Below are 27,761 nucleotides of genomic sequence, written 5' to 3' on the forward strand. Positions count from 1 at the left end.
AAGTGTACACCATGACCCCTTGAAGCATGTTCCATATGTTCATTACCATTTTTTACGTAGTTTCCTAAAAAGATCTCTTTGAAGGCCTGCTTTGTTGAAGTCACTGGTTCAGTAAACGGGAATCCTATCCAGCATGATATACTGAGTTATTGCTCAGGCTACATCCTGTACACATACATACTAACCTGAGATAAGTCGTACTCCAATCCATATACAGTACTGTATGCTTCAGTCTTTCACGCACATAAGTAAATACTGCTCCTATTTGCAGTATTCTGCATGTACTTGTTTAATTTTGACCCTCAGCTGCTCATAAGACCAGTCTAGTGTCATAAAGGTAAAGTGATTGATTGATGCATTCTAACATGAATTATCTAAAGTTTGATGCCACAGTGTATACATTTATATATTTTGTTGTCTTCACTGGAAAAGTGCCACTAAAGTGATGTTCATTTACATATCTTGACTGTTTACAGGGTTTCCAGCATGTGATTCTTATCTCGGAAAGATGATGGGAACATTATGCTAATTGGCCACAAATTGAGATATGAATACGGCCCCCGTTTGAAGGTTTTTTTCCAGTGATACAAGCTTAGAGAAGTGTGTGGTCAGCTGTAGGCTGTTTGAAGGGGAGTGGTCCCTCAGGCGTGTTGATGGACAGACTCCATTAGCTGCATCTCTGAGAGGTGAAGGGTGGACAAGGAGGGGTACAGGGTGAGTATTTATAGGGGTCAGGAGGTGAAGTATGAGTTCTGCATGGAATAAAGGCGGTCGATGGGGTTTCCCACTCGCCCCTGCAGGAGAGCACCCTCTGCTGTTGCCAAGAGGCAGTCGCCAAGGTGGCCGAGGCTTCCGTCGCTGTCGAGGTCGTGGAACACCGTCTCTGAATCTGCAACAATACAGAGCAAGAGGGCGCAACGTTAGTCTTATATTAAAAGAAAAGAACGGGTACAAAATGAATAGAGCAGTGAAAGTTGTTTTTTTTACTCAAATGAAAATGCATCCGCGCTCGCTGATGCATATCCTGTGCTTTCTACACGCCACAATATCGGGGTGCAAGTAAATATACATATAGTATATCTGAAATGTTGCTTTCGACTATAACTTAACATGTGTTTTTATTATGACGTTATTCATAACGGTAGTAGCCAGTAAACCAGTAGCAATCAGTATGTCTGGTATTTATATTTATTTATTTACATTTATATTTGCAAATTGTTTTTTTTTGTTTTTTTTAACTTTCACTTTTGATGCTCTGTGTGCTTCTTACCCTGTGTGCTGCTATACAATGCTGCTGGAACCTCAAATTCCCAGAGGGAGTCTTCCCAAGGATTAATAAAGTTCTATTAATCTAATACCCAATCAATCACAAATATTTTACTGATCAATATATGCTGTAGATCAAAACTTCTTGTTTGTTTAGATATAAAAAGGGGTGGGTTTTTTTAACCATATCAGCAGAGGAGGATTTTCTTTCACCAACACATCAAATCTAGGCTTGCTTCTCAGATGTACCTTCTGGCAAAATGTAGCTGAACTTTCAGGTCTTTTTAAAAAAAACCCTCCTCTGTACCACGTCATCGTGAAGCTGTATAAGTTGAGATACAAATGCAAAACATGCACTATGCACAATTTCTCCAATCGCAGCCACAGAAGCCTGTAACTTCTTCTAAATTGTCTGGGGTGTCTTGGTGGCTTTCCTCACTCTTCTGCTTGTTCTGTCTCCTCTACACAGATTTACCATACAGTGCCATACGGTTTGTTTTCTTCATAATTGATGTAAATAAAGTCCAAGACACATTCAGTGACTTGGAAATGTTCATGTATCCATCCCCTGACTTGTCTGAAGAAAACTGGCAATAAAACTAATTATTTACAGGGTATTATACTAAGGGGGCCCATTACCATGCAACCGATCATCATAGCTTTTATATTTTTAATTAATTTATATCAGATGTAGAGATTGCTGTCAGTTTGAGTTTAAGAAGATAATTTTAGAATTTTTTATATATGAGAAGCCTGATTTACTTTTTATATTTGAAATGCCATAAACTAATTAAACACGAGCAATCAGAATTTCTCCATCCACCAATCCGGATCACCTCCAAATTCAATGGAGTCTGTATGTATATGGAGTCCATGCCCTAATATCTATATGTGGTGAAAATTTCGTCAAAATCTGTGCAGTAGTTTTGAAGTATCCTGGTAACAGACAGACAAATAAATGCTGAGGATTTTATTATGAGTGAAATAGCAAGGGGACCAATCCTTTGGAGGGCACTGTATCTATCCAAGTGTTATTCCCACAAGGTTTGAATAGAATCCATCCAGCTGTTTCTGAGTTCATCTTGTCAGCACTCACACAGACATATACCAGTGAAAACTACAATGCTTCGCTCGCACGCAGGGTAACAGCACGTGGCTTTGAAAAATTCAAAACAGTACAAAATCTCAAAGAACTAACAGGCAGTACAGTATAACCCAAGTGTATTGTGGTTAAAAACAGCCTGTAGGTTCAACATTTGCCCAACTATCTCCTGCTACACGTTTCCTGAGGCGGTAATGAAGTTTGTTCAGTGCAGTTTGACCACGGTTTGCTAAGCTCCTTCAACATCAGTGGTTCGACGAGGTTGACCTGCAAAGGTTGATCTCAATTGTTGCTGTTGTGAGTGTAGGCGGGTCAGGGCAAAGTTAATTTTGAGTTGATTTTCTTCAGACTCGTGGCCTCTTGTTTTACCGTAGTGGATCTGCTCGTTGTTGAGCTGAGGCGGTGTGAGCCCGTGTCGAAACGGCTCCCCGCCATAGATGTTGGGATCCAGAGTGAGCAGCTGTTGTCGCGGCAGAGAGGGATACCCCAGGATCCCGTCCATCCCGTGGGTACTAGAGCCATCTGTGCGGAGATGAGAGACCCCTTAGCCATGCTGTGTTTTTGTCACTTTTCTTCTTAATCCTGCGTTAGCGTTGTAAGCGCTTACCTTCGCTGTCGTCGTTGCTCTGACGCCCCCCTCTGCTTGACCCTCTCCTGGATCCACTCAGCTGCTCTTGTTCCTGCTGCTGTTGCTGTTGCTGCTGCTGTCGGCGAGCTATCTTCTTCATCTATGGCACAAAATGTCACACCGTCGGTATGAAACCCTTCTGGGATCAGATGTGACAAGAAAAAAATGCCGTCAGTAAATATACAAAGTCTAACCTTGGCCCGCTGGTTTTGAAACCACACCTGTACCACACGTACTGTCAGGCCTGTCTCAGCAGCAAGTGTCTCCCTCACCTGGAGAGCGACCATTAATAAATGTAAAAGCTGGTACATAAAATTGAATCAGACAATGTGATATGTAAGGGATGGGACTAAATTTATATCTAGATAAGACGACTGGGTTGACCTACCTTGCGACAAGGCTTAGCAGACACCTCAAAGGAGGCTTTGAAAGCGCGACGCTGCTGTGTGGTCAAGATGGTCCGGGGTCGTTTTGAACGTTTGTGCTCCTTGCCCTCATCGCCGCCCTTTCCCCCGCCAGATCCTCCTCCACCATCCTCATCCTCACTCTTCACTGAGCAAGAAGAAGGCAAAAAAACAAACAAAAAACAAACAAAAAATACAGAATAGCATGCATGAGCTAACTGAGATGGCATGTTGGGTTTTTTCTAGGGATGGGACAACTAGTCATAATAGTCGACTACCACTAGCTTAGATCAAACTAGTCAAATATTTTTATTAGTCGACTAGTCGAAAGCCATTTATTAAGTTCATTTAACTCTTAAAAGAATAGACCTGCTGGAGCTGCCACCACTCCCTTCATTCGGTGAGTAAAGTTTGTGAACCTCGGCAGCTCAGACGGGTTACCTATGCCTAGTAAATGAATGCAGGTATTGTCTTCATGCTAACGCTGTTTGTCGTATTTGTGATTTTGCTCTTATCTTTGTTAAAATAAATGTCACATTTGAGTTTTACCATGAAGATTAAAGATTGGCTTAATTCATTCAATATCAAATTTAGTCGCCAACTAGTTGATAACTAATGTTACCCGACTAGTTGACTAATGATTTTATTAGTCAAAACAACCCTAGTTTATTAACCCCCCCTCTATTTATGAGAAACCTTTGTTCAAAAGCCAGCTTGTGGGTGAGTGGGACTTTTTTTTGGGGGGGGGGGGGGGGGGGGGGTGTTTTGGAACGCCAAAAACATGTTTGTAGGATTAGTCATTGGGACCCTCACCATCATAGTTACATTTGTTTAAGAATGTGCTGGCACGTAGATTTACATTGCAACTAATGTTTGGGAAACATGTCCAAGATCAGCATACAACACTGAAGCTTTGAAGTTAAGCTTCAAAGCTATATTAACCTCAAATCAAACATGAATTGCTAAACCAGAGATAGCCATGAAAGTGTTTGTGCAATAGACTGTTCCTAACTGACGTCATGACCTACTGGCCACCATCTTGGTTGATGTGTTCAACACATATCAAAGCATTACATAAAGCAAGTTATTGGAGTTTTTGCAATGCATTTCCCCCCAAGTACAACTTCAGAGCCATTACCACATTAAAGATACAATAGTTGTCTAAGGGGAAATGGTTTGGTCAAGGTTCTGGGCCGTGCTGACACTACATATTACAAGGTAGGTAGCTAACAAACTAGTGCAAGTTATTGGCTATCAGGCCATTTATTATTATTTCAAGACAGTGTTGGCTATCAAATAGGAATAAAGAAAGTCTTGTACAGGAGTCATCAACCCTGCTTCTGGAAATCACCTGCCCTCCATGGTTTTCATGTCTACCTACTGCAACCACAGGTGATTAGTCAAGTCTGGTTCTCCCTGGTCTTGATTGGTTCAGCACACCTGAATTTGTTAATTACCAGTGGGTGGACTGAGGATGGTTAGAAAAAAATGCATGGCAGGCAATGTCCAGGAGCAGAGCTTGTAAGCACCCTTATGTATTTCAATTTATCTTCATTTATATAGCGCCAAATCACAACAGAGTTGCCTCAAGGCGCTTCACACAAGTAAGTTCTAACCTTACTAGCCCCCAGAGCAGCAGTGGTAAGGAAAAACTCCCTCTGAGGAAGAAACCTCAAGCAGACCAGACTCAAAGGGGTGATCCCCTTATGTAGCGTTAATTGGTAGCCTAGCAACAGATGCCCAAGGCATTGTGTTTTAGCCTCCTTGTTGGAGCACCGCCTCCCATTCCCAATGTGATGACTTCACATCCAGTGCAAGACAGATTCAATGCAGGTTTCACAGTGTTCAAATGTTGATGGACGAACAACAATTGTACTGGTTGTTGTAGCGGAATCACTGCACATGATGACAGAAGAAGCAGTAACTTTGCTCTTTTAACAAGATGGACAATAATTGCACTGAACTGACAGATGCAACAGCATTTTAGTGTTTTGCACCTTATGTTAAAACAGGAAGGGTCAGCTTTTTGTGAAGTTGCATCTTAAAATGCTAATGTATGATGCCATGTATGCATTCTTGCTGATATGATAGAAAACCAGGTGTCTTTCAGCCAATGACAAATTGTCATTGGGTCTTTACTTTATAGTTTCTCTCTGCATTCAGGAAGACTTTACTGTGAAGCCCTGCACATGTATATTAAATGGGCAGTGGTTGCCTTGGTGGCCACCAGACCAAAGCTTTCGAAATGAAAGAAATTTCTGTGCAGAACTGCTCTCTTTTTCACAGACCTCACTCACTGTGTACCTCTCTTGACCATCTTTTTCTTTTATGGCCAAAGCAGACGGTCACCATACTGAGTCTGGTCTGCTTAAGGTTTCATCCTGTAATTGCTTAGGGCAGGGGTGGCCAAGTTCGGTCCTCGAGAGCCACATTCCTGACACTCTTAGTTGTCTCCCTGCTCCAACACACCCAAATCCAATGAAAGTCTCGTTAGCAGACTTTTAATGAGCCTTTCATTGGATTCAGGTGTGTTGGAGCAGGGAGACAACTAAGAGTGTCAGGAATGTGGCTCTCGAGGACCGAACTTGGCCACCCCTGGTTTAGGGGGTAGTAAGATTTAAACATTACTCGTGTGTGGCTTTTGGGGGTGACTTATTATGGGATTTGGCACTGTATAAATTAAGTGAATTGATTTGAATGGCTAAAATTATACAAAATTATTTTTGTTGGGTTGTGTGGAGATATGACTGGTTTCAGAAGATAAACGCTATGATACAAATACATATTCTTTTGTTATTATGTCATGTTGTTTTGATTTCCGGTTTTCTGTTTCTTCACATTTGCAAGGCTTTGTAAAATCCTTGTAACTGTTAGAATGGCCTAAGCAGTGGGTCACCCCTCCGAGTCTGGTCTGCTTGAGGTTTCTTCCTTAATATTATCAGAGGGAGTTTTTTTCTTACCACTGTCACCTGTGTGCTTGGTCTAGGGGTTGGTAAGGTTAGACCTTGCTTGTGTGATGCACCTTGAGGCAGCTTTGTTGTGACTTGGCGCTATATAAAATGAAATAAATTGAAACTGAAATTACTAGCTGAAGCAGGTCGAAAACTGACATGTCATTCCGCAGAACCCTAACTGCCCTTGTAGATCTACCTGTGGCATTCAGCGGAAGAATGGGGATAAAACAGGTTGTGACAGCCAAAATTCTGCCGCTGTTGTACCTGATTCAGTTGGGGTGGGACTGATGGCAGCCAGCATTTCCCTCTCCTTCTCATAGTCCATGCGACAGAGCAGCTGGCCTTCTTTCAGCACAAACTCATCACCTCTCTGCAGCCGCCGTTCGCACTCGCAGCAGCTGAAGCAGCCCAGGTGGTATACCTGGCCCAGCACGCGCATTATCAGCTCAGAGCGTCCGATAACCTGCAGGCAGGCGCTGCACTTCCTTACAAACAGCCTGGAGACAGACACACCAGCTACTGAGAGGTGATTTCACATGAATAATAATTTTTAAAAAAAGGCTGCAGGATGTGAGATGATGCACGCGTCAACAAGAAGGCAGAGGTAACTAAAGATGCAAATGAGGAGCTTTGACACATTTACCTGCAGCTCCAGTGGTACCGGAGATTAGCGTGGTCTCTTAATTAAAGTTTGTATAAACATCACCCAATGCACAGAGCAACAAGGTGAACATCTGCTAACAGGAATTACAGTCTGCTTTTATTGCATGTGTTTCTCCCTCCTGACAATAGGTGGCAGTAGTTAGCTTGTGATGAAGGGGGCTGCCAAGTGTGAATCTTTCTCTTGCAATTCCTTAAATGTTAAACTATTTGATGGGAGGGCTCCAACAGTATTCCACCTGCAGATGAATAAAGTTAACATTCCAATGTGACACGGAGCCACAGGGTTTTTCCCGGGACCACTTTCCTCCTTGTGTACCTCCATCTCTACTCCTGTGAGATGTTGTAACCCTTCGGTGTCTGTTCCGGCTTCACATCCACATTTCTTTTCGAATCTCTCCTGTTAAATTCCTCCCAAATCCCTGCTCTCACTCTCGGTCACCCTCACCCTCTCTGTGTATTTTATGCCAGCATTCCCAGTTTCTCCCTCACGGCCTCCCGTCCTGCCTCCCCACTCCACTGAAACTATAAGACAGGATTAATTAGATTGTTGTTTAAACAGTGCGATGGCCAGACAGACGCTGTAAACTCATAACCAGGGATTGGAGATAGCATGGGGTTAATCTCTCTCCCCTCTCACTTATGCACACTTAAGCACACACTGACACACAAGCAATGCATGCACATGTGTGTGTGTGTGTGTGTGTGTGTATGTGTGCGCACATGAGCAGTCGATATACCCGGTCCGATTTTGACTGCAAGGTGCAACAGATCCGGCAACACTGGCTCAAATTTGAGGAAGGTCAGCGGATGCAGAAATGGCATCAAAAACAACAAAAACCCGGGCAAGAGACGGGGGGTGTGAACAGAGAGAGGAAGGGACGAAGAAAGAAGTTGTTGATTCTCCCTGACTGGGTGAGAGGAAGGTGTTGCTGTCCAAATCTGGAGTGCAAAGAAGCAGCCAGGTCTGCACATTAGAGCTCCTAATCTGCGATTTTGTCTCATACGCAGCTGCTGGGGCTAATCTTTCTCAATCCATCTGCCAAACGCAACTCAAATTCCCCGAATGACAGTGTCGTAATTCGACATCAGAGCACAACGTCCCTACGAAAAGCCACAGAACCCCCTTGACAGGGCTGCATGTTTACACGCTGCTCAGTGTCTTTTCTTATAGAAACCATTACACCACAGTTTACAGTTTAAACAGGCCTGCACCTCCACCGTACACCCATCACTCATCATAACTGACATCTAAACTCATGCTTATTTATAAAAGAGGCCGGTTATCCTTTTAGTCCTTTTCCCGATCCCGTCCCTTCAACATTTCAAGACACACACACAACACACACACACATATACACACACACACACACACACACACAACACACACACACACACACACACACACACACACACACACACACACACCACACACACACACAACAGAATAATGACAGGATTTCTTGAAATAAGCCTAATGATGCTGTGGTTGAGTTGTCTCTCCCTAATCGGTTTGTATGCAGCATGGTAGGAATTACTCAGTATGGCAAATGAAGACACTTGGGGTAACTGGCACAGAGGGGGGTCTGTAAGCAGATCACACTAATCCTTCTAATAGAAGTATCATTCACACTGGGGCTGACCAGGGAGCAGCTTCCAATAAATCACTATGGACATAATGGTTAAAGCGCACAACTACACACATGCAGCACACATTTGTTCACTGTAGACCCGAACAAGTTAGTAGAACTCAAAAACATTGAGGTAATCAATTGCCACAAAATTTTAGAGTTCATAAACTTAAAAGTCAATTCTTCCCAGAGCTTAAAAGTTTGGATTATATGCTACTTAAGTTTTGATTACAATTAAATTAAAGTTTAATTTAATCTTCGGCTGCTTCTTCGTTTTTCACTCTGGGTCGTCACGGTAGATCCGAGGGTGGAAACTGCATGTTGATCTGGCACAAGTTTCCACTGGATGCCCTTCCTGACACAACTCCACATTACATGGAGATATGTCACAGTTGTGGGGTTTGAACTGGGAACCTTCTGCACAGAAACCAAGCGCACTACCCAATTGGCCACCACCCCTGCCAAAGTTATGCTTTGAAGTTGTGCTTGCTTAATATACAGTTGGTTAGTTAAAGCAAGACCATGTTACACAAATGTGAAATATTTAAGTAAGTAGAATGTTTTCTTAAAACTTTGAGTTTACACCACTTAATCTTTGTAATTAATTTGAACATTCGGGTTTATGGGTTTATTTGTGGGGTTTTCTTTGCATCCCATACAATTTTCCTGGCAGTTGTTGCTGAAACCTTTGCTCGTCTACCTGACTGTGGTTTGGTTCCAAAAGAATCCCTCATTTTCCACTTCTTAAGTAGAGTTTGAACACTGCTGATTGGCATTCTCAGTCCCTTAGATATCTTTATATCCCTTTCCTGTTTTATACAGTTCAATTCCCTTTTCCTGCAGAGTCTTTGACAATTCTTTTGCTTTACCTATGACTCAGAAACCAGACACGTCAATGAAGCACTGGATGAAAGGTGCAAGGGTCTTTCAGGAGCACAGAAACTGTTTGTGTCAACTTGTATGCATGTTATCAGGCCAAAATCACCAGGGTATGTAAAATATAAATGTTTGATCAGGGTCATTTGGTTAGTTTCTGTTGTCATTATGATTTAAAAAGCGTAAACACAGTTGTTTGACAATAAATGGCTTCACCCAACCACTAACCATGAGTGGAAAAAAGTTTTTGTGTTATCATTCATATTCTCTGAAAAACGGCCAAAAAATAAAAAAATTCTGCCAGGGTATGTAAACGTATGAGCACAACTGTAGGTACCACACAACTTTTTGTAATTTTCCATCATTCAGCCAGCATCCACTAATCAACCAGCAGGTGACAGACACACCTATGGGATACTACACAGGCAAAACAAAGTTGCTCTTTTAATTGATCTGGCACAACCAGCATTTAATTACTTGATCCTCATTATGTACTCTTTTAATTTGGTGAGTTACAAGATGATAGCATTTATTGTTCTTGAGGGATGGTCTGGACGGAGGAACTCACACTCACTGCTCATCTGCATTTTTCTGTCCAAGCCGTACGGCTGCTACCAGTGCAGGGAAAATGTGCAGTTGCGGAATATTTAGTTTGAAAGATTTTAGTCAAGGTATATGCAAATGTATGGCCTTGACTGCACTGTGGCCTCACATGATGGCATCCTCAGTGTTTTACCCATTTGATGTTTTTTTTTAATGATATCACATCTTGCTCTGAAATAATTGCCTTTGAACTGACAGTGAAAACAAACAGAAAATATGATAAGAATTAAAGCAGAAATAATGAATATGTCGTGGATGTCATTTACATCAATCATGAATAAATCCAGACAATATGGTACTGATTTTTATTGTGATAGGAATTTGCTTATTAAGTGAATGTATCACTTAAAGCTACAGTGTGTAGGATTTAGAGCTATCTAGTGGTGAGGTTGCACATTCCATTATGCCATTGCCAGTCACAATATTGTTTCCCTTCATGTTTTTGCTTCTATGTCCCTTTTCCTCTCTTGTGATAACTAATATATTTGACAAAAATGAGGCTTCTCAAATTTGTTATATTCAGTCTCCCAGCCGTACTTCAAAATGTCTGGAAGTATGTCCCTTTTAAGCTACTGTATCAACATGGCACTGGGAACATGGTGACCTCCATGAGATGCAGATGTGAAGGGCTCATTCTAAGCTTGTGAAAATACATCGATTAGTTGTTGCACGTCATTTATACACTAGATGTTTATCAACATTATAGTCCATTTCTGCTCACCAATGGCCCTACATCCTACAACTGTAGCTTTAATATAGTATATGTAGCTTGTTCTGTGTTGTGTCTTTTGACTCTTCCCACTCGCTCCCTTCGGGACGTGAACTCACAATCTCCAGAATGGAAGGTGGGCGCTCTGACCAGTTAGCTAAAAAACAAAGATACTCTGGACCGAGTGGCTAGAGAATCCTTTGGATGTTGGGGATGTTGTGAGGCCTACTGACAGTTTTAGAGTATCCCAGAATCCTCTGCGCACTGGGGAGGTAGGCTTGGTAATGGCTCAGCTTATGCTAACTTTAACACTGAGAATGCCATAGACATGCTAACACGTTAGCATCAGTCCCGTTTTTAAGTTATAAAATACATCTATCAACTGTTTCAGAAGACCATAACAGGTCGATTTAACATAAAAAGGTAAATATTACTCACAGACATATGCTCTTTAGGGTTTTAGCGGGGAAAAATTAAGACAAACCGAAATAAAATAAAGAACCAATGAAGCAGCAGATCGAAGATCGAAGCACTGCTTAATTGGTTCAAGTTCAAAGCAAAGCCGTGCTGCAGAAAACACTTGATTACAGACCCGCTGCAGGGTCTCTAATCAATGTGGAGAAATGATCATTTTCCTGACACACACCCCCAAAAACAACGGCCACTCTGAAGGACCGATAAGGGAATCGTGAAGCAAAAAGGCTATTGATGTCAATGGATCGAATAATTATAATCCTAACAGCAAGTTTTTTTTTTTTTTATGAAACTCACATGAAAGACTCACAATTATCTTAGTTAAACACCTAAATACATATTTTGGTTGAACTCACCTCCATAACGACGCAATGTTGCAAACAAGCTGACGCAAACGCTTGTTTACACTGACAACGAAATCTCGGCCTCCCCAGCGAGAACGTGTATACGCGCGAGATTTGACTTGACTACTATTGCACAGCGACTCCTGCTGGCCTCTGTTAAATATGCATATTTTTGCTGTCATCGATCTATCTGTGTGTATGTGGGGTTGAAGGGGTGTTTTTACAAACACATACCTAAGGTACAACAACTGAACAGCGGGGTTAGCCATGTACACAGCCAAAGTAGTGTTCTCTTTGGAGTGCATATGTTGCATGCAGTACTGAAAAATAGACAAAACCTCAGGAACCATCACTGCGGGCAACTTCATTCATCACTGCCAATGGTTTATGAAAGGGTTAGAAATGCACAGCTAAATGCAAACCTGTGGATTGTTGGCTCACACGTAAAGAGGTCGACAAAGGTGATGTATCGTTAGCTCCGACTGAGTAAAATCATCCAGTTCTTTTTTGTTCTACTGCAAATCCTACACATACAAACAGGATATCTTTGCCATCTCCCTAAGCTGCGTCATGTGGCATTGCTTTGCCTGTGAGCTCTGACAAGCTCTGACGACAATGCTGTGGACTGCAACACAATCAGACCATAATTGTGCTCAGAGTGATTACAACTATAACGCTTGCTCTCATAATGATGACTTCTTATATGAGAACAGCATTGCATAGACTGACTTTAAAGAATTAATATAACATTCAACCATCTGTTCATTAGTGTATAATTCCCTGCAACAACAAATCGATGTGTTTTCATGAGCTTAGAATAGGGAGTGGGTCTCGTCATGTCAGCTGCCATGTTGCACCACGATGATACATTACTTTACCATTTGCATTTTGCAATCCCTTGGATATCTTTTTATATCCCTTTCCTGTTTTATACAGTTCAATTACCTTTTCCTGCAGATTCTTTGACAATTCTTTTGCTTTCTCTATGACTCAGAATCCAGAAATGTCAGTGCAGCACTGGATGAAAGATGCAATGGTCTGTCAGGAGCCCAGAAACTGACTCACCTTTTATACACACACTGATTACAAGCAAACCAACCACTAATGAATGAACCATCTGTTAGTGTATAATTCCCTGCAGTTGTGTTTTCATGAGCTTAGAATAGGGGAGTGGGTCTCCTCATGTTGGTTGCCATGTTGCATCATGATGGTACAATTACTTTGCCTTCTGCATTTTGCAGTGTGGACAGATGACTGAAGAAAAAAGAAGAATTTGTTGCTCCCTTATACACCATCTATTGGTTGCAAGTGCAGACTGACAAATTTGAGAACACTTATTTTTATGAAATGTTTAAATTATTACAAAAGAAGGAAAGGGAGCATGAATTCGCATCACCAAAGATGTGAAAACCTGGTGAAACCAAATCGTGATGAGCGATGGCATAATGAAATTGTCAGCCTCACCACTAGATGATACTAAATCCTACACACTGTAGCTTTAAAGAGCCACCATTTCCACTCTTGTCCCTGAATGCATCACACATTGAAGTTATGTGCAACTCTGTGGTTCCCATGTTCGCTCCACATGTCCAGGACGGCCACCTCCTGCTTCAAACAAACGGCTGCTTGTACGTGAGACAAAAATGTGTGTCCAGTAAACCACGTGGAACTGATTAAAAAAAATGAGCAAATGATATGCAACAATCTTTTAAGTTGTGTTTAGTATCCATTTCTTAGATGTGTGCGTAAGGGTGCGCACGCACACTTTTGGCGGATATTGCTCTGTGAAGCAAATGGCTCAAAGCCAGGCTTCAGTAATCACATCATCTCCTTTTATTAAATCTCCCTGCACTGCTTCTGTGTTATTAAAATCTCCCAGCATTCCCCATGATGCTCGCTACCCCTGCCACTGCTCACTCACTCACACACACACACATATATATATATATATATATATATATATATATATATATATATATATATATATATATATGTGTGTGTGTGTGTATATATGTGTGTGTGTGTGTGTACAGTACAGTCACACACATGAGGAACACATGCAGTCGCATGCACCACAAATACGCACAGTATGTGTAAACACTGATAAGGCGCCTGGTTCCAAACATCAATAAAAACTGACAGATGCTGTCATTTGTGCACCGCATCCATCCATGCATCAATAAACCATCATCGTAAACAGCCCCCCTTGCCTAAATGAACAGTTTGGAAAAACTGCAAAACTCCAATTTTTTCTTGTAACTGTGCTGTTGCCTGATGGCCAGGAGATAATGGAGAGCACTGAATAAATCCTAAGAGGTGTTTCTACGCTAAAAGGCCACAGTCAAATGGACTGGAAGGCTTTGATGGAGGCCTGTGATATTCAACACCAAATGCATTTGCAACACGTAAAAACCTGCATGACAGACATCATATGTGTGTCTGTGCATGCGCAGCGTACACCTGATGCTACAAAGCATGAATGCTATGTGTGAGGGTGCAGATGAGAATGTGTGTTTGTGTGTGCGCGTGTTAGTTTAGATAAAACAGTTAATCCCCAGGCCACCAGAACGCAATATCCTGTCTGCCCGTTTCTCATTTCCTGTCTGTCTCTGGCGAGGCGGGAAGCAGCGGGGAGGGGGCGGCGGGGGACAGCGGGACCCGTTGCCCCAGAAACAGAAGATACAGCCGGTCGATTTGAGAGAAGTCGACGTCGTTCCTCCTATCTCTCCCTCTCCTGTGTGACCCCCTATTCTCTCTCTTTTTTTCCCTTTCTCTCCTCTCTCCTTTTATTATCTCAGATTTAATAAAGCCGAGGCGAGCAGCTTGTTCTGCCATGAAACATTTATTAGCTGTCTGTTATAAAATTGTTGTGGGGGAGGAAAGATGATGGGGTCTCATCGCACATTATGCAAAAACAGTGGCAGACCCCCCCCCCCCCCCAAAAAACGCACACACCGCCACAAACAAACCCCCAGGCCCCGTCCGAAAAGTCAGACACCCTCATCTTTCCTGCCCTTACTCTCAAACCCATTCATCATTTCTCAGATTTCTTCCCAAATGTTCTTTCATGTACGGCACAAACTTTCTGCTACAACTCTCCAACTTGTCCACCTTCCAGGAACTGGCACATCTCCACCCAAAATCTGTTAAGCTAGGTAAAATGAGAGTTTTTAGGTAAGGGAAAAACTTTTCTCAAACCAGACTACTGCAGTTTTTTTCATGAGCAAACTTAGGTGTCTCTAACTGACAACTTCAACATGCCTTTTCATGCATCATTAAATACATCCCACCTGATAATTCTTCTGCACATGAAAGAACACAAAGAATGCACTTATATACAAGAAGACAGTATGGTAAATTCCCTGTGATTAGCAAGGCATGTAATGGAGTGAGACAGAGAGTGAGTTGCTTTGCAAGATTTCCATCAGTAAATTGATAAAAAAAACTTATTGCATATTCTGGCTCAGACTTTTGGCATTCTGACGGACGTCATTCATCGATAGCTGATATAACCACAAGAATGAGGGACTACTTTGGGAAACAATTATCGAGCACAAAAATACAGAACAACATTCAGAAATGCCACCTAAAACTTTACTGTGCAAAAAAAGAAGCCTTATATGAACCTTTTCCATAAGTGGAGTTGACCTCTCTGGGCTCAGAGGCCTATGGGTTAGACCATCACACAGTGAGAATATGTATTGTTGACAGACAAATCAGTATTCCAAATTGGGTTTTTTTTTTACCAGAAATGGAAGCTGTGTGCTCTAGACCAAAGCCGAACAAGACCATCCAGACTGTTATTAGTAAGAAGTCAAAAAGCCAGGGTCTGTCATGGTATAGGAGCATGTGAGCACCCTTGGCAAAGGTAATTTACATTTCTGGGATGGCAGCATTAATGCAAAAAAGCACTTTGAGATTTTAGAGCAACATATACTACCTTCAAGACAACATCTTTTCCAGGGACATGCATTTTTCAATACAAAACCACATTCTGCACATATTAACATTGCAAAGGCATGGATACAGAACAAGAAGCTATGGGTGCTGAACTGTCGTGTTTGCACCCCTGACGATCCACAACAGAGAATGTGTGCATAATTTTGAAAGGGAAAATGCAACACAGTGACGCCGTACTGTTGTACATCTTTATACATGTTTGCAGGAAGAACAGGACAAAATAACACCTGAAGTGCTTCATCCTTTGTATCCTCACTGTGAAAATGTCTTAACTGTTGTGAGAAGGAATGACAATATTCCAAAGTGGTAAATACTTTAGCACTCCAACCTTTTTGGAATGTGTTGTAGGAATGAATATATATTAACAAATGGACTGCTTTCTTCCACCTGCGAAATATAGCGAAGATTCGTCCCATCCTGTCTATGGCTGATGCTGAGACCCCGATCCATGCGGTCATCTCTTCTAGATTGGACCACTGCAATGTTCTATTTTCTGATTTACCACAGTCTAGCATTAGGGCTCTCCAATTGATTCAAAATGCTGCAGCCAGACTTTTGACACAAAGCAGAAAGTTCGACCACATTACACCCATTTTGGCGTCTCTTCACTGGCTTCCTGTCCCAGTGAGATCATATTTTAAGGTTCTGCTACTAACCTATAAAATTATTCATGGACTGGCACCTCCCTACCTAGCTGACCTAATTAATCCTTACGTACCGGCCCGGGCTTTGCGTTCTCAGGGTGGCGCCATCTGGTGGTGGTGGGCCAGCAGTACCTCCTCTTCAGCGGCCCACATAACAGTCAGGCTACAGTTTTTGATTTAGGTTTTATGGTTAACTGGTTATGCTAATTGCTGATTTGCGGCAACAAAATACCTCTTTTCCTACCTCATATATATAACCTCATATATTTTCTAACACTTATATGTTTCAGTGTTGTTTTATGGCAACTCTGCACTTTGATAAAGCAATGTAATTTGAAATAATTATTTTTGTTCTTTATTATAAACTGTTTTATTCTTTATTATTTTATATTTCAACAGCCAAGGTACATTTGACAGATTGTTGATTTTCAGGTATTTTAAGTTTTCAAATAATGTTCTGTTGTTAAATAAATGATGGAAGGAGAGAAAAATTGTTTCCCTGGCACATTTTTAAAAAATTCCCAGCTAATCCGATTAATCGATTAATCATGTCGAAACCCCATCAGATTCATCGATGACCCAAATAATTGTTTGTTGCAGCCTTAATCAAGGGCGTAGGTTTGGTCTCAGCTTTGGTAGGGACAATACCACACCCCCCCCCGCCCCCCTGCTCACCACCATCACCCCCTAACCCACTCATACCATTAGACGCACAAGTACAGCATAATACATAACATATGACGACATAATGCTGAATAATTTAACACTTTATTTACAATATTAAGTGTGTAGGCAAACAAATAGCTTAAATAACAAAATTGCACCCAAAATCACGAATCTATTCTATAGGCCTACACCTGAGAGAACAAGACAACAAAAAAAAATACTTGTGGAGCTAACAAAAAAAAAAAAAAAAGTTTCTGGAAACAAGATGTATAATCTATTCTCTTCATCAATAATGCAGTTGTAGGTATCTGGCAACCTAATTTGCCAAAAAAAAAGGGATTTCCAATGATATATGGTGTATTACGGTAAACGTAAGCCTGTGATGTCATAACACAGAGGAAAAACACGGAAGTTTCACACTAGTGCGCCGCTGATTCTCATTACCGTAAGTTCTCATGTAAGCCCTCACTGAAAAATTTCAACACTGACAGCAAGCCAAGAACCCGTGCTTTCCAACAGTATGCTATATGTTGCATATTACAGTAAAGTGCGTTCGGTGACTTTTGAAACGAGGGAAAAGTATGAAAAAGAGCGCAAAAGTGACAGAAAAGTACATAGACAGACAGCAAACATAAATGTAGTATTTTTTGAGGAAAAGGCAGGGTATTAGTGTCATTTGTGAAGGTGTGTGCAGTTTATTTTAAGTGTGCAGCATTGTTCGCAACCCCTCCCCCCCGCCCTTCTTGTTTTTCTGCACCGGAGCAGTGTTGCCAGATATGAAATATGAAACTATCTACCAAAACCTCAAAATGATCGTATTTTGGGAGAAATTATCGTACACAAACAAAACGCATACAACGTAGCTATTTTAGCGTTTTTTTTTCATTTACAAAGAATGTTATGTCACATTTTTAAACAGTAATTATATTAATGGGGAAACTATGGCACAAAAAGAACGCAAATGCACAAGCAAATGCACAAGCAAGACTGTGAAGTAACACAAACATGTGTTAATTACAGACTAGAAAGAGTCGAATTCAACCTCGAGGTCGCTGTCGTCATCCGATGCCACTTGTGCAGATTTTGTTGAACACAGAAAAAATGTTGACACCTCCATAAGGAAATTGAACTTTTTTTTTATTTTTCTTGTATATCTCTTTGCTCTTGTGTTTTGTTCGTTTGTTATTGCATTTGTTGAAATACAGTTTCGAAAAAAAAAAGAAAAAGATGTTGGTTGGGGAATCTTCCTGTCCTGTCCTGCAGAGATTGGATGGGAACTCATTAGTTTGTATGAGAGGGGGCGGGCTTTCAAATGACTGTCCCGGCAGCCCAAAGCCAGCAGCAGCCCTGTGTGTGGTGTGTCTTTGATGCCGCCTGAGTGCAACGCCTGCAAACTGATTCTTGGGTGTCAGAGAGAGATGCGTGTTTGGGCAACAACTGAAATTATCGTACATATTTGGGGTTTTTCCCATTATTGATCGTACATCGTACAGAGGGCAAAACTATCGTACAAATACGATAATTATCGTACATCTGGCAACACTGCACCGGAGCCACCCATCCTCTGCGCTCCGGGACCTCCCACTTTACAAATGAAGCACTGCCTGCCACGAGATGCGCTTTGTTTACGTCCATGTGAGAAGAACGTGAGCCAATGAAATTGCAACATGGGTAACCCTGTCACTCTGGCACGTCGAAAACACAAAACGTGACGACTAAAATTATAGTATCGAGTTCGCAAAAAAATAGTGAATGATTTTGTTATATAAACAAAAATGCTAAATATTGGTAGGGACTATTTTGCCATCCCAAAATATTGGTTGTGACTTGTCCCTATGGTCCATATGCAAACCTACGCCCCTGGCCTTAATACAGTGTCCTTGGCTCTGTAAGTAGCATCCCTGATTTTAAGCAGCTCTCTGATATCCCTGTCGAACCAGGGTTTCTGATTCTGGGACACTTTAATTTCTTTCATTGCAGTGACCAGGTCAGTACAGAAGTAAATGTATTGCATAATTAAATTTGTTCTTGTCGTGCATCAACTCTATTAATGACAATATTATAATGTAATTATAATTAAAGGAAGTGGCAGTGGCAGTCGGGCCACTGAAGGCTAAATGGCTATCTTTGTGACAGTCATAAAAACAACAATAACAACAAAACAATATAACCTGTCTTATACCTAAATAATTAATTCAGCCAATTAGTGACCGAGGTAGTGAAAGTGTTTAATTCTGAGAATATTCTTGCTATTTGGAGAATTTATTTACTTGTTGTGTAATTAAAAATTACAGTTTTGAGGCAGTAGTGAAACAGTACCATGGTGCTGAGCTGTAGTAGTAATAATAATAGTTTTTCTTCAATTAGTAGGAAATAATTGTTGGTATTCCCTCCATGAACAAGTGAAATTCAGGCTTATTCTATATTATTATTATTATTATTATTATTTTAATTTCAACATATTATTGACTGCTCAAGCATTAAACTTAACCAACAATGTTACAATAATAAATGGTAATAGCCTCATGCTGATACTCTTACAAAGAAATCATTACGAATTAGTGCGTGATCGACAGGTGGGGCTATTTGATAGCTTATAGTGAATTCGATCATTATTGTTGTGATAAAATGAAAAAAATCTAAGTGGGCTTCATTTAACATTTAAAGAAACACAAATTTACTTATAAATGGCGAACCTGGCAACAATTTGTAGACGCTAACGCTACCCCTTAAAAAAAAAAAAAAAATCAAGGGTTTCATTTGAGACCAGCCCACTGACACACAGCTAAGCCAATAGAATTAAAGCATATTCTCTTATTTCGACCAATCAGAGGACACCAGGAAGTGAGCGGTTCGTAGCAATAGACACGTTGAACCGTCGGTGTTTTAACCTTGAACAGCTTCGTATGAAATACAAACCCATAACGACAACATGTAAGAAACACAAATGAATCTTTTTTTTTTTATAAATATAGATTTGTTACATTTGCTTTGTTCTATGGTCTATAATAGATAATGAAGTCATTACAATCTACAAGATAATAGTTCTGTATTAACTATGCCCGAATCCTCTTTAACAGCTTTTACAGCAATTGCTTTTTGTTTCTGTACTAAGGATACATGGTTGTATGAATCCTGTAGTTTGTTGACTACCAGAGATGGGATGAAGTCACTGTCAAGTCATTCTCAAGTCATCAATGTGCAAGTCCCAAGTCAAGTCTCAAGTCAGCTTGCAAACAATTGGTAGTCATTATGACTTGAGTCTTGCTGATTCATGACTTGAGAGTGACTTGATGGTGACTTTGTCCCACCTTTGCTGACTACATACCTGCGCATATCTGTCACTTTCCAGGCAAGTTGCTATAGACATCACAACAAAATACTGCCATAAAGAAATGGAGGCGTATGGCTCATGTGTGGCATCTAATCCATCAACATGGCAACAAACATGCCATGAACTGAAGATGAAGGTTGCACAGTGCACGTCCTCACAGTGAGACAGCGAGTTATTTATGCTTTTCCATGTTGCATTGACATTCATCATGACGTTGAAAAATGTGTGTGGTGCTCGTGTCTAAACCATAAATCTGATTGCAGCCCAGTGATTCAGAAGATCAGGCAGGGCTGCTCCAAGGAGTTTGCAGAGTTTGAGAGCTGTCTCAGCGAGAACCAGAACAAACTTTCGACTTGCTCACCTCATGTGACTCGTTTTCTCAGCTGTGCGGAATCGGTGGATCTCAGTGGAACAGGTGAGCTATTGTTTAAACTGGCCATGTACGGGTCAAAGGGGTACTGCGATTTTTGTCCATGTATATTTAGATATAGGGAGCCGCAGTCTCGTTTGGACCCCTGCATGATCTCGTGGAATTTGACCACCTCCAGGGACATCCTGCACAAACACAGCATCACTTCACACGGAAAAATGGTGTAGTAGTATTTTGTTTTTGGCTGCAATCACCGAAGCAGTCGTGAAAAGTCCAGTTTTTCGGTTCCCAGTGGAGAAGGGAAGATGAGGCAAATGGGAGAGGTCATGTTGGTAAATTTTAGCTTACACACCAAGCCACAGTAGTTGCGGTCTCTCGCCTGCACAACCGCCTCGACATGTTTGAGCTCCGGGTCATAAACAAGCGGCAACACATGTCCACTTTGCACCGCATCATTGCTTTTTTTTTGTATTTTCACTTTGTTTGCTGTGAAATTTGTCAAAAACTCAGAGAAAGTGCTGTGTTTCTGATGTGTACAGACAAGGGCTGTCCTCAGAAGTAGTATTATGCTCTGTCATTTAACCCCTTTAGCGCCCACCCTCAAACGAGGCTACGGTACCCAATTAAGAAAGATTTTACTAATGTATATCACAACATCACAACTGTTAAACGCAAATTTTTATTGTTGTTATTTTTCTGGCTTGTCTCGTTTTGTTCAGAGTTGCCACAGCGGATGCAGCCAGATCCGCATTGGTATTTGGCACACGTTTTACGCCGTATACCTTCCTGACGCAACTCCAGTGTTACCCGGAGAAATGCACACATACAGTTCCTGGTGTTCTGAAGAGGTCTCCACTGCTTAGCTACCAAGATGTGATGAGATCAGGCGTACACAGAACAGAATGGCTGCGAAGTTGGGACAATATGAAAATAAATAAAAATGCTTGCATTTACTTTTTCTGTTTTGGATACGGGCACTGGACTGGCCTGCCTGCAGTCCTGACCTGTCCCCAATAGGTATGTGTGGTGAATTTTGAAACAAGAAATCAGAACAATGATCATGTACTGTTGTACACCTTCAGATACTTTCGCAGGAAGAATGGGACAAAATAACACCTGAAACATTTCATCACTTGGTGCTCTCAACGCCAGAGTGGCTTTTCAGTATTTTGAGACAATGGCAACATTACAAAGTGGTAAATGCTTTAGCGCTCCAACTTTTCTTGGAATGTTTTGCAGGTCTCATATGTGGGAATGGATGTACAGTAGTGTTCACAATAATAGTAGTGCTATGTGACTAAAAAGATTAATCCAGGTTTTGAGTATATTTCTTATTGTTACATGGGAAACAAGGTACCAGTAGTTTCAGTAGATTCTCACAAATCCAACAAGACCAAGCATTGTGGTGACCAAGACCATGCATGATATGCACACTCTTAAGGCTATGAAATTGGGCTATTAGTAAAAAAAAGTAGAAAAGGGGGTGTTCACAATAATAGTAGCATCTGCTGTTGATGCTACAAACTCAAAACTATTATATTCAAACTGCTTTTTTTTTAGCAATCCTGTGAATCACTAAACTAGTATTTAGTATAACCACAGTTTTTCATGATTTCTTCACATCTGCGAGGCATTAATTTTGTTGGTTTGGAACCAAGATTTGCTCGTTTATTAAGGCAACATGACCTCTTCAAGTATTTTGACATATCCAAACTGATCCATGATACCTGGTATGCGATATAGGGCCCAACACCATAGTAGGAGAAACATGCCCATATCATGATGCATGCACCACCATGCTTCACTGTCTTTACTGCGAACTGTGGCTTGAATTCAGAGTTTGGAGGTTGTCTCACAAACTGTCTGTGGCCCTTGGACCCAAAAAGAACAATTTTACTCTCATCAGTCCACAAAATATTCCTTCATTTCTCTTTAGGCCAGTGATGTGTTTCTTTGGCAAATTGTAACCTCTTCTGCACTTGTCTTTTATTTAACAGAGGGACTTTGCGGGGGATTCTTGCAAATAAATTAGTTTCACACAGGAATCTTCTAACTTTCACAGCACTTACAGGTAACTCCAGACTGTCCTTTGATCATCCTGGAGCTGATCAATAGGTGAGCCTTTGCCATTCTGGTTATCTTCTATCCATTTTGGTGGTGTTTTCTGTTTCTTCCACGCGGTCTCTGGTTTTTTTTTTTTTTTTTGTCCATTTAAAGCATTGGAGATCATTGTAGATGAACAGCCTATCATTTTTTTTGCACCTGTGTATAATTTTTTCCCCTCTCCAATCAACTTTTTAATCAAACTACGCTGTTCTTCTGAACAATGTCTTGAACATCCAATTTTCCTCAGGCTTTCAAAGAGAAAAGCATGTTCAACAGGTGCTGGCTTCATCCTTAAATAGGGGACACCTGATTCACACCTGTTTGTTCCACAAAATTGACGAACCCACTGACTGAATGCCACACTACTATTATTGTGAACACCCCCTTTTCTACTTTTTTTTACTAATAGCACAATTTCATAGCCTTAAGAGTGTGCATATCATGAATGCTTGGTCTTGTTGGATTTGTGCGAATCTACTGAATCTACTGGTACCTTGTTTCCCATGTAACAATAAGAAATATACTCAAAACCTGGATTAATCTTTTTAGTCACATATCACTATTATTCTGAACACTACTGTATATTAACAAATTATAGTTGATGACCACACAAAACATCAAATATCCTGGGTCCATACTGTCTCCCAACTTTTTCTGATTTGAGGTTGTATATACTCACCTGGTGGTGAGTTGGATCCGCTGGGAGGGTAGAAGCCTGTCAGACCTGGCAGTCCCAAACGTATTGTGAGGGTCTGCTGGAACGACTGGCGGAACCCTCTGTCAGCGAGGGTCTTCAACTCCCACCTCCGGGAGAGCTTCTCCCAGATCCCGGGGAAGTTGGAGACATGGAGTCCGAGTGGACCATGTTCTCCACCTCCATTGTCGATGCGGCTGCTCGTAGCTGTGGTCGCAAGGTCTCTGGTGCCTGTCCTCGGCGGCAATCCCCGAACCCGGTGGTGGACACCGGACAGTAAGGGATGCTGTTCAAGCTGAAGAAGGAGTCCTACTTATCTTTGTGGTAGGTGGGACCCCAGAGGCAGCTGACAGGTACCGGCAGGCCAAGCGTGCCGCAGCCCGTGCGGGTCACAGAGGCAAAAACTCGGGTCTGGGAGGAGTTCGGAGAGGGCTATGGAGGAGGACTATCGGTTGGCCTCGAAGAGATTCTGGCAAACCGCTGACGCCTCAGGGGGCGGAAGCAGCTCTCCACCCGCACTGTTTAGCCTCCTCAATCCCCATTGTCACGTCTTCCGAAGAGGAAGCAGAGACTGGGGACTCAAGAGGTGGACTCATCCATTACCCAGGCCGAAGTCACCGAGGTGGTTAGAAAGCTTCTCGGTGGCAAGGCTCCTGGGGTGGATGAAATCCATCCTGAGTACCTTAAGTCTCTGGATGTTGTGGGGCATGTCTTGGCTGACATGCCTCTGCAACATCGCGTGGCGATCGGGGACAGTGCCTCTGGATTGGCAGACCGGGGTGGTGGTCCCTCTGTTTAAGAAGGGGGACCGGAGGGTGGTGTTCCAACTATAGGGGGATCACACTCCTCAGCCTCCCCGGTAAGGTCTATTCCAGAGTACTGGAGAGGAGAATTCGACCGATGGTCGAACCTCTGATTCAGGAGGAGCAGTGTGGTTTTTGTCCTGGTCGCAGCACACTGGACCAGCTCTACACGCTCCATCGGGTACTCGAGGGTTCATGGGAGTTTGCCCCAACCAGTCCACATGTGTTTTGTGGATCTGGAGAAGGCGTTCGACCGTGTCCCTCTGGGCACCCTGTGGGAGTGCTCCAGGAGTACGGGGTCCGGGGTCCTTTGTTAAGGGCTATCCGGTCCCTGTACGACCGCAGCAGGAGCTTGGTTCGCATTGGCCGGTAGTAAGTCAAACCTGTTTCCAGTGCAAGTTGGCCTCCGCCAGGGCTGCCCTTTGTCACCGGTTTCTGTTCATTATTTTTATGGACAGAATTTCTAGGCGCAGCCAGGGTGTAGAGGGGGGGTCTGGTTTGGGAACCACAGAATCTCGTCTCTGCTGTTTGTGGACGATGTAGTTCTGCGGCTTCGTCAAATCAGGACCTTCAGCGTGCACTGGGGGCGGTTTGCAGCTGAGTGTGAAGCGTCCGGGATGAAAATCAGCACTTCCAAATCCGAGGCCATGGTTCTCGACCGGAAAAAGGTGCTTTGCCCTCTTCAGGTCGGTGGAGTGTCCTTGCCTCAAGTGGAGGAGTTTAAGTATCTCGGGGTCTTGTTCACGAATGAGGGACGGATGGAGCGTGAGATCGAGAGACGGATCGGTGCAGCATCTGCAGTGATGCGGTCGCTGTATCGGACCGTCGTGGTGAAGAGAGAGCTGAGTAGGGGGGCAAAGCTCTCGATTTACCGATCGATCTGCGTTCCGATCCTCACCTATGGTCATGAGATTTGGCTCATGACCGAAAGAACGAGATCGCGAGTACAAGCGGCCGAGATGAGTTTCCTCCGCAGGGTGGCTGGGCGCTCCCTTAGAGATAGGGTTGAGGGAGCTCGGTCACTCGGGAGGAGCTCGGAGTTGAGCCGCTGCTCCTCCACATCGAAAGGAGTCAGTTGAGGTGGCTTGGGCATCTTTTCCGGATGCCCCCTTGAGGCCTCGCTGGAGAGGTGTTCCGGGCACGTCCCACTGGGAGGAGGCCCTGGGAAGACCCAGGACAAGCTGGAGGGACTACATCTCTCGGCTGGCTTGGGAACGCCTTGGGGTTCCCCCAGAGGAGCTGGGGAGGTGTGTGTGGATCGGGAGGTCTGGCGGCTTTGCTTGAGCTGCTGCCCCCGCGACCCGACTCCGGATAAAGCGGAGAAAATGGATGGATGGATGGAAGGTTGTATATGTAGCCGTAAAGTTTTGATTAATTATGTACACGGTCGCTTTGACTGAAAGCTACTGTGCGCTGAGTCCAGATGTCCACTGCTAGTGGGTGGACTTAACTATGGACTTGAACACGTTTGTCCATTCTGATCATTTTATAAGAAATATCTAGATAATATCTTGGGTTCATGCTATCTCTCAACTTTAAGTTTTGTGGTAGAGAACACTGAAAGAAAACAAACCTCATCAGTGTCTGAATATATTTGTATCTGAATGTATGTAAAAACTGATGCGATTGGTAGTGCTTTGACTTTAAAGGTAGGAGTGTGAGTGACCTATAGATACCTTCCCTTATTTCAAGACGTAAGACTGTATTTGTTGTTTCTTTTTTGTCTTTCTTTGCTGCTAAATGTACTAATCCATCTGTTCTCTTCTGCCAGCTGCCACTCCAGTACCCCAGCCTTCGTAGGATCTTCCATCATCTTCAAATATCAGCTACCTCCGAGTTCATTTTTGCTGTCCAGCCTCCAACAGGATGCACGGTACTAGAAGTGGATGGATTTTATGTACAGTAACATTTAAGCGATAGTACTTTTTAAAAAATGAATTGAAATCTATTTGTCCAAATGACATTTCTGCCTTAAAAAACAAAATGCATGGTTTGAATTACAGGGAGTACTTTGGGGGTCTGACCCAATTAATAGGTAAAATAAACGTTGTGGGGGGTGGGAAGTTCAAAGATTATATACTTCTTACCTGTAAATGTAAATTTGCAATATGTTTCCTGTATTATGCTGGAAGAAACTGTAATATGATTGCAACCACCCTGAATGTGAACCATACCATTTCTTACCGTAATTGAATGTCCCATCTTCCCACGTCACTCCCATCACTGCGTGGGCTCGTTAAAGTCTGTGGTACCAGTGCGTGGTGCTAGCCAAAGGATACTCTCGTAGGTTTATGTAAGTACTTAGCTAGTTTATGTGATACACTTTACTTTGTTTTACCTTCAGAGGTTCTAAATTAGATTTTGTCGAGTGTCCACAAGTGAATGCTAATGTTAGCTAGTTTCTAACTTTACCTTAAAGTGACAATGCGCAGGATTTATGAGTGTTTATTAGCAGAAATGAAATATAGCCATCATAATACTCTGTTCCTTAGTGCATAATGACATGCAACAATGAATCAGTGTTTTCATAAGCTTAGAATGAGCCCTTCATATCTATGTGGGGGGGGATGGGGGTCCACTAGTCCTAACCGCCTTAATATTATTTGATGGTGTATATTACAACCCCAAACTGATTTTAAAGTTCACAAATAATGTAATACTTTTAAATAGCTAACAAACCAGATTGACCTTTGTTCAATTTACAGAAATAAAACATATGATTTTGTTGACATACACCATTAATAATCTTTATTTGTACTGTTGTGTATAAATCTGTAGAATTGAAAATAATTGATGGTAATTGATCATAATTAAATGTTTTTTAATTTTCGCACTTTTGTAACATTACTTAATTTAGTGCAACATATAGCCTACCATAAATGTAAAAACAACATGCTGTCCTTAAGACTAGGACTAGTGGACCCTAGGACTAGTGGGAAGTTCCTGGTGGGAGTGGGCCTCCTCATGGAGGTCACCGTGTTGATAGAGTAGCTCTTTAAAAGAGACATACTTCCTCAGTATTCGTTCTTTCACATTTTACAGCCCAGCTGGAAGACTGAAGACAAAAGAAGAGTAATCAGTTGTCACGTCCATTGTCGCTGTCTGCTGCTGCTAGTGCAGGCTAACAAGTTTGAAAACCCTCATTTATGTGAAATGGACGATCATACATATTGATCACAAGAGAAGGCAAGGGAGCATGAATGCCCATTACTAAAGCAGCAAAAATATGAACGGGGAACAAAATTGTTGCCAGTGACAGCACAATGCAATTTTCAACCTTACCACTCGATGACACTAAATCCTACACACTGCAGCTTTTAGGTTGCAGGTTATCTAACTCATATTTGCCAGATAAAGCTCACATTTGCCTTCCACAACATGAGCCAACTAAGATTAAATACAGACCCCCTGGTTGTTGTTGTAGAATTTGCAGTGTGACAGGATGTATTGGAGAAATGCAAGGCACTCTATCCTGAAAGTGGAGCACAATGTTGACATGCTGTGAGAATATTTACCAGCTGTACCACACTTTA

General features: G+C 42.1%; 2 protein-coding genes across 4 annotated transcripts; one reads left to right on the forward strand and one right to left on the reverse strand.

Moving 5' to 3' along the window:
* Positions 1-56: 56 nt before the first annotated feature.
* Positions 57-15,711, reverse strand: LOC117528478 (LIM homeobox transcription factor 1-alpha-like). 3 transcript variants are annotated; one of them, XM_034191111.1, is made up of 8 exons: positions 15,705-15,711; positions 10,096-10,102; positions 6,619-6,851; positions 3,385-3,548; positions 3,191-3,268; positions 2,976-3,096; positions 2,738-2,890; positions 57-889 (listed from the first exon to the last, which is right to left on the reverse strand). In XM_034191111.1, the coding sequence occupies exons 3-8, from the start codon at positions 6,791-6,793 to the stop codon at positions 732-734; spliced, it is 849 nt and encodes a 282-aa protein (XP_034047002.1). In that variant the 5' UTR covers positions 6,794-6,851; positions 10,096-10,102; positions 15,705-15,711; the 3' UTR covers positions 57-731. The 3 variants fall into 3 exon arrangements, with proteins under 3 accessions (XP_034047002.1, XP_034047004.1, XP_034047003.1); XM_034191113.1 differs by lacking the exons at positions 10,096-10,102; positions 15,705-15,711 and adding an exon at positions 7,755-7,868; XM_034191112.1 differs by lacking the exons at positions 10,096-10,102; positions 15,705-15,711 and adding an exon at positions 6,998-7,450.
* Positions 15,712-19,758: 4,047 nt separating this feature from the next.
* Positions 19,759-26,253, forward strand: LOC117528528 (coiled-coil-helix-coiled-coil-helix domain-containing protein 5-like). The gene is made up of 4 exons (XM_034191165.1): positions 19,759-19,855; positions 20,274-20,414; positions 20,519-20,670; positions 26,000-26,253. Coding segments are annotated over exons 1-4 (324 nt in total). The 5' UTR covers positions 19,759-19,853; the 3' UTR covers positions 26,029-26,253.
* The last annotated feature ends 1,508 nt before the right edge of the window (positions 26,254-27,761 follow it).

Source organism: Thalassophryne amazonica, chromosome 16, assembly GCF_902500255.1.
Source record: "Thalassophryne amazonica chromosome 16, fThaAma1.1, whole genome shotgun sequence".
NCBI lineage: Eukaryota > Metazoa > Chordata > Actinopteri > Batrachoidiformes > Batrachoididae > Thalassophryne > Thalassophryne amazonica.

What these genes read in the sequence shown, in the direction of transcription:
- LOC117528478 (XM_034191111.1), bottom strand. Translation starts at nt 6,793, where the DNA reads ATGCGCGTGCTGGGCCAGGTATACCACCTGGGCTGCTTCAGCTGCTGC. An exon ending in TTCAAAACCAGCGGGCCAAG is followed by an intron (nt 3,097 to 3,190) that starts GTTAGACTTTGT and finishes TTTGTGCCATAG; the next exon opens with ATGAAGAAGATAGCTCGCCG. An exon ending in GAGCAACGACGACAGCGAAG is followed by an intron (nt 2,891 to 2,975) that starts GTAAGCGCTTAC and finishes ATCTCCGCACAG; the next exon opens with ATGGCTCTAGTACCCACGGG.
- LOC117528528 (XM_034191165.1), top strand. An exon ending in GCACAGTGCACGTCCTCACA is followed by an intron (nt 20,415 to 20,518) that starts GTGAGACAGCGA and finishes ATCTGATTGCAG; the next exon opens with CCCAGTGATTCAGAAGATCA. An exon ending in GGTGGATCTCAGTGGAACAG is followed by an intron (nt 20,671 to 25,999) that starts GTGAGCTATTGT and finishes CTCTTCTGCCAG; the next exon opens with CTGCCACTCCAGTACCCCAG.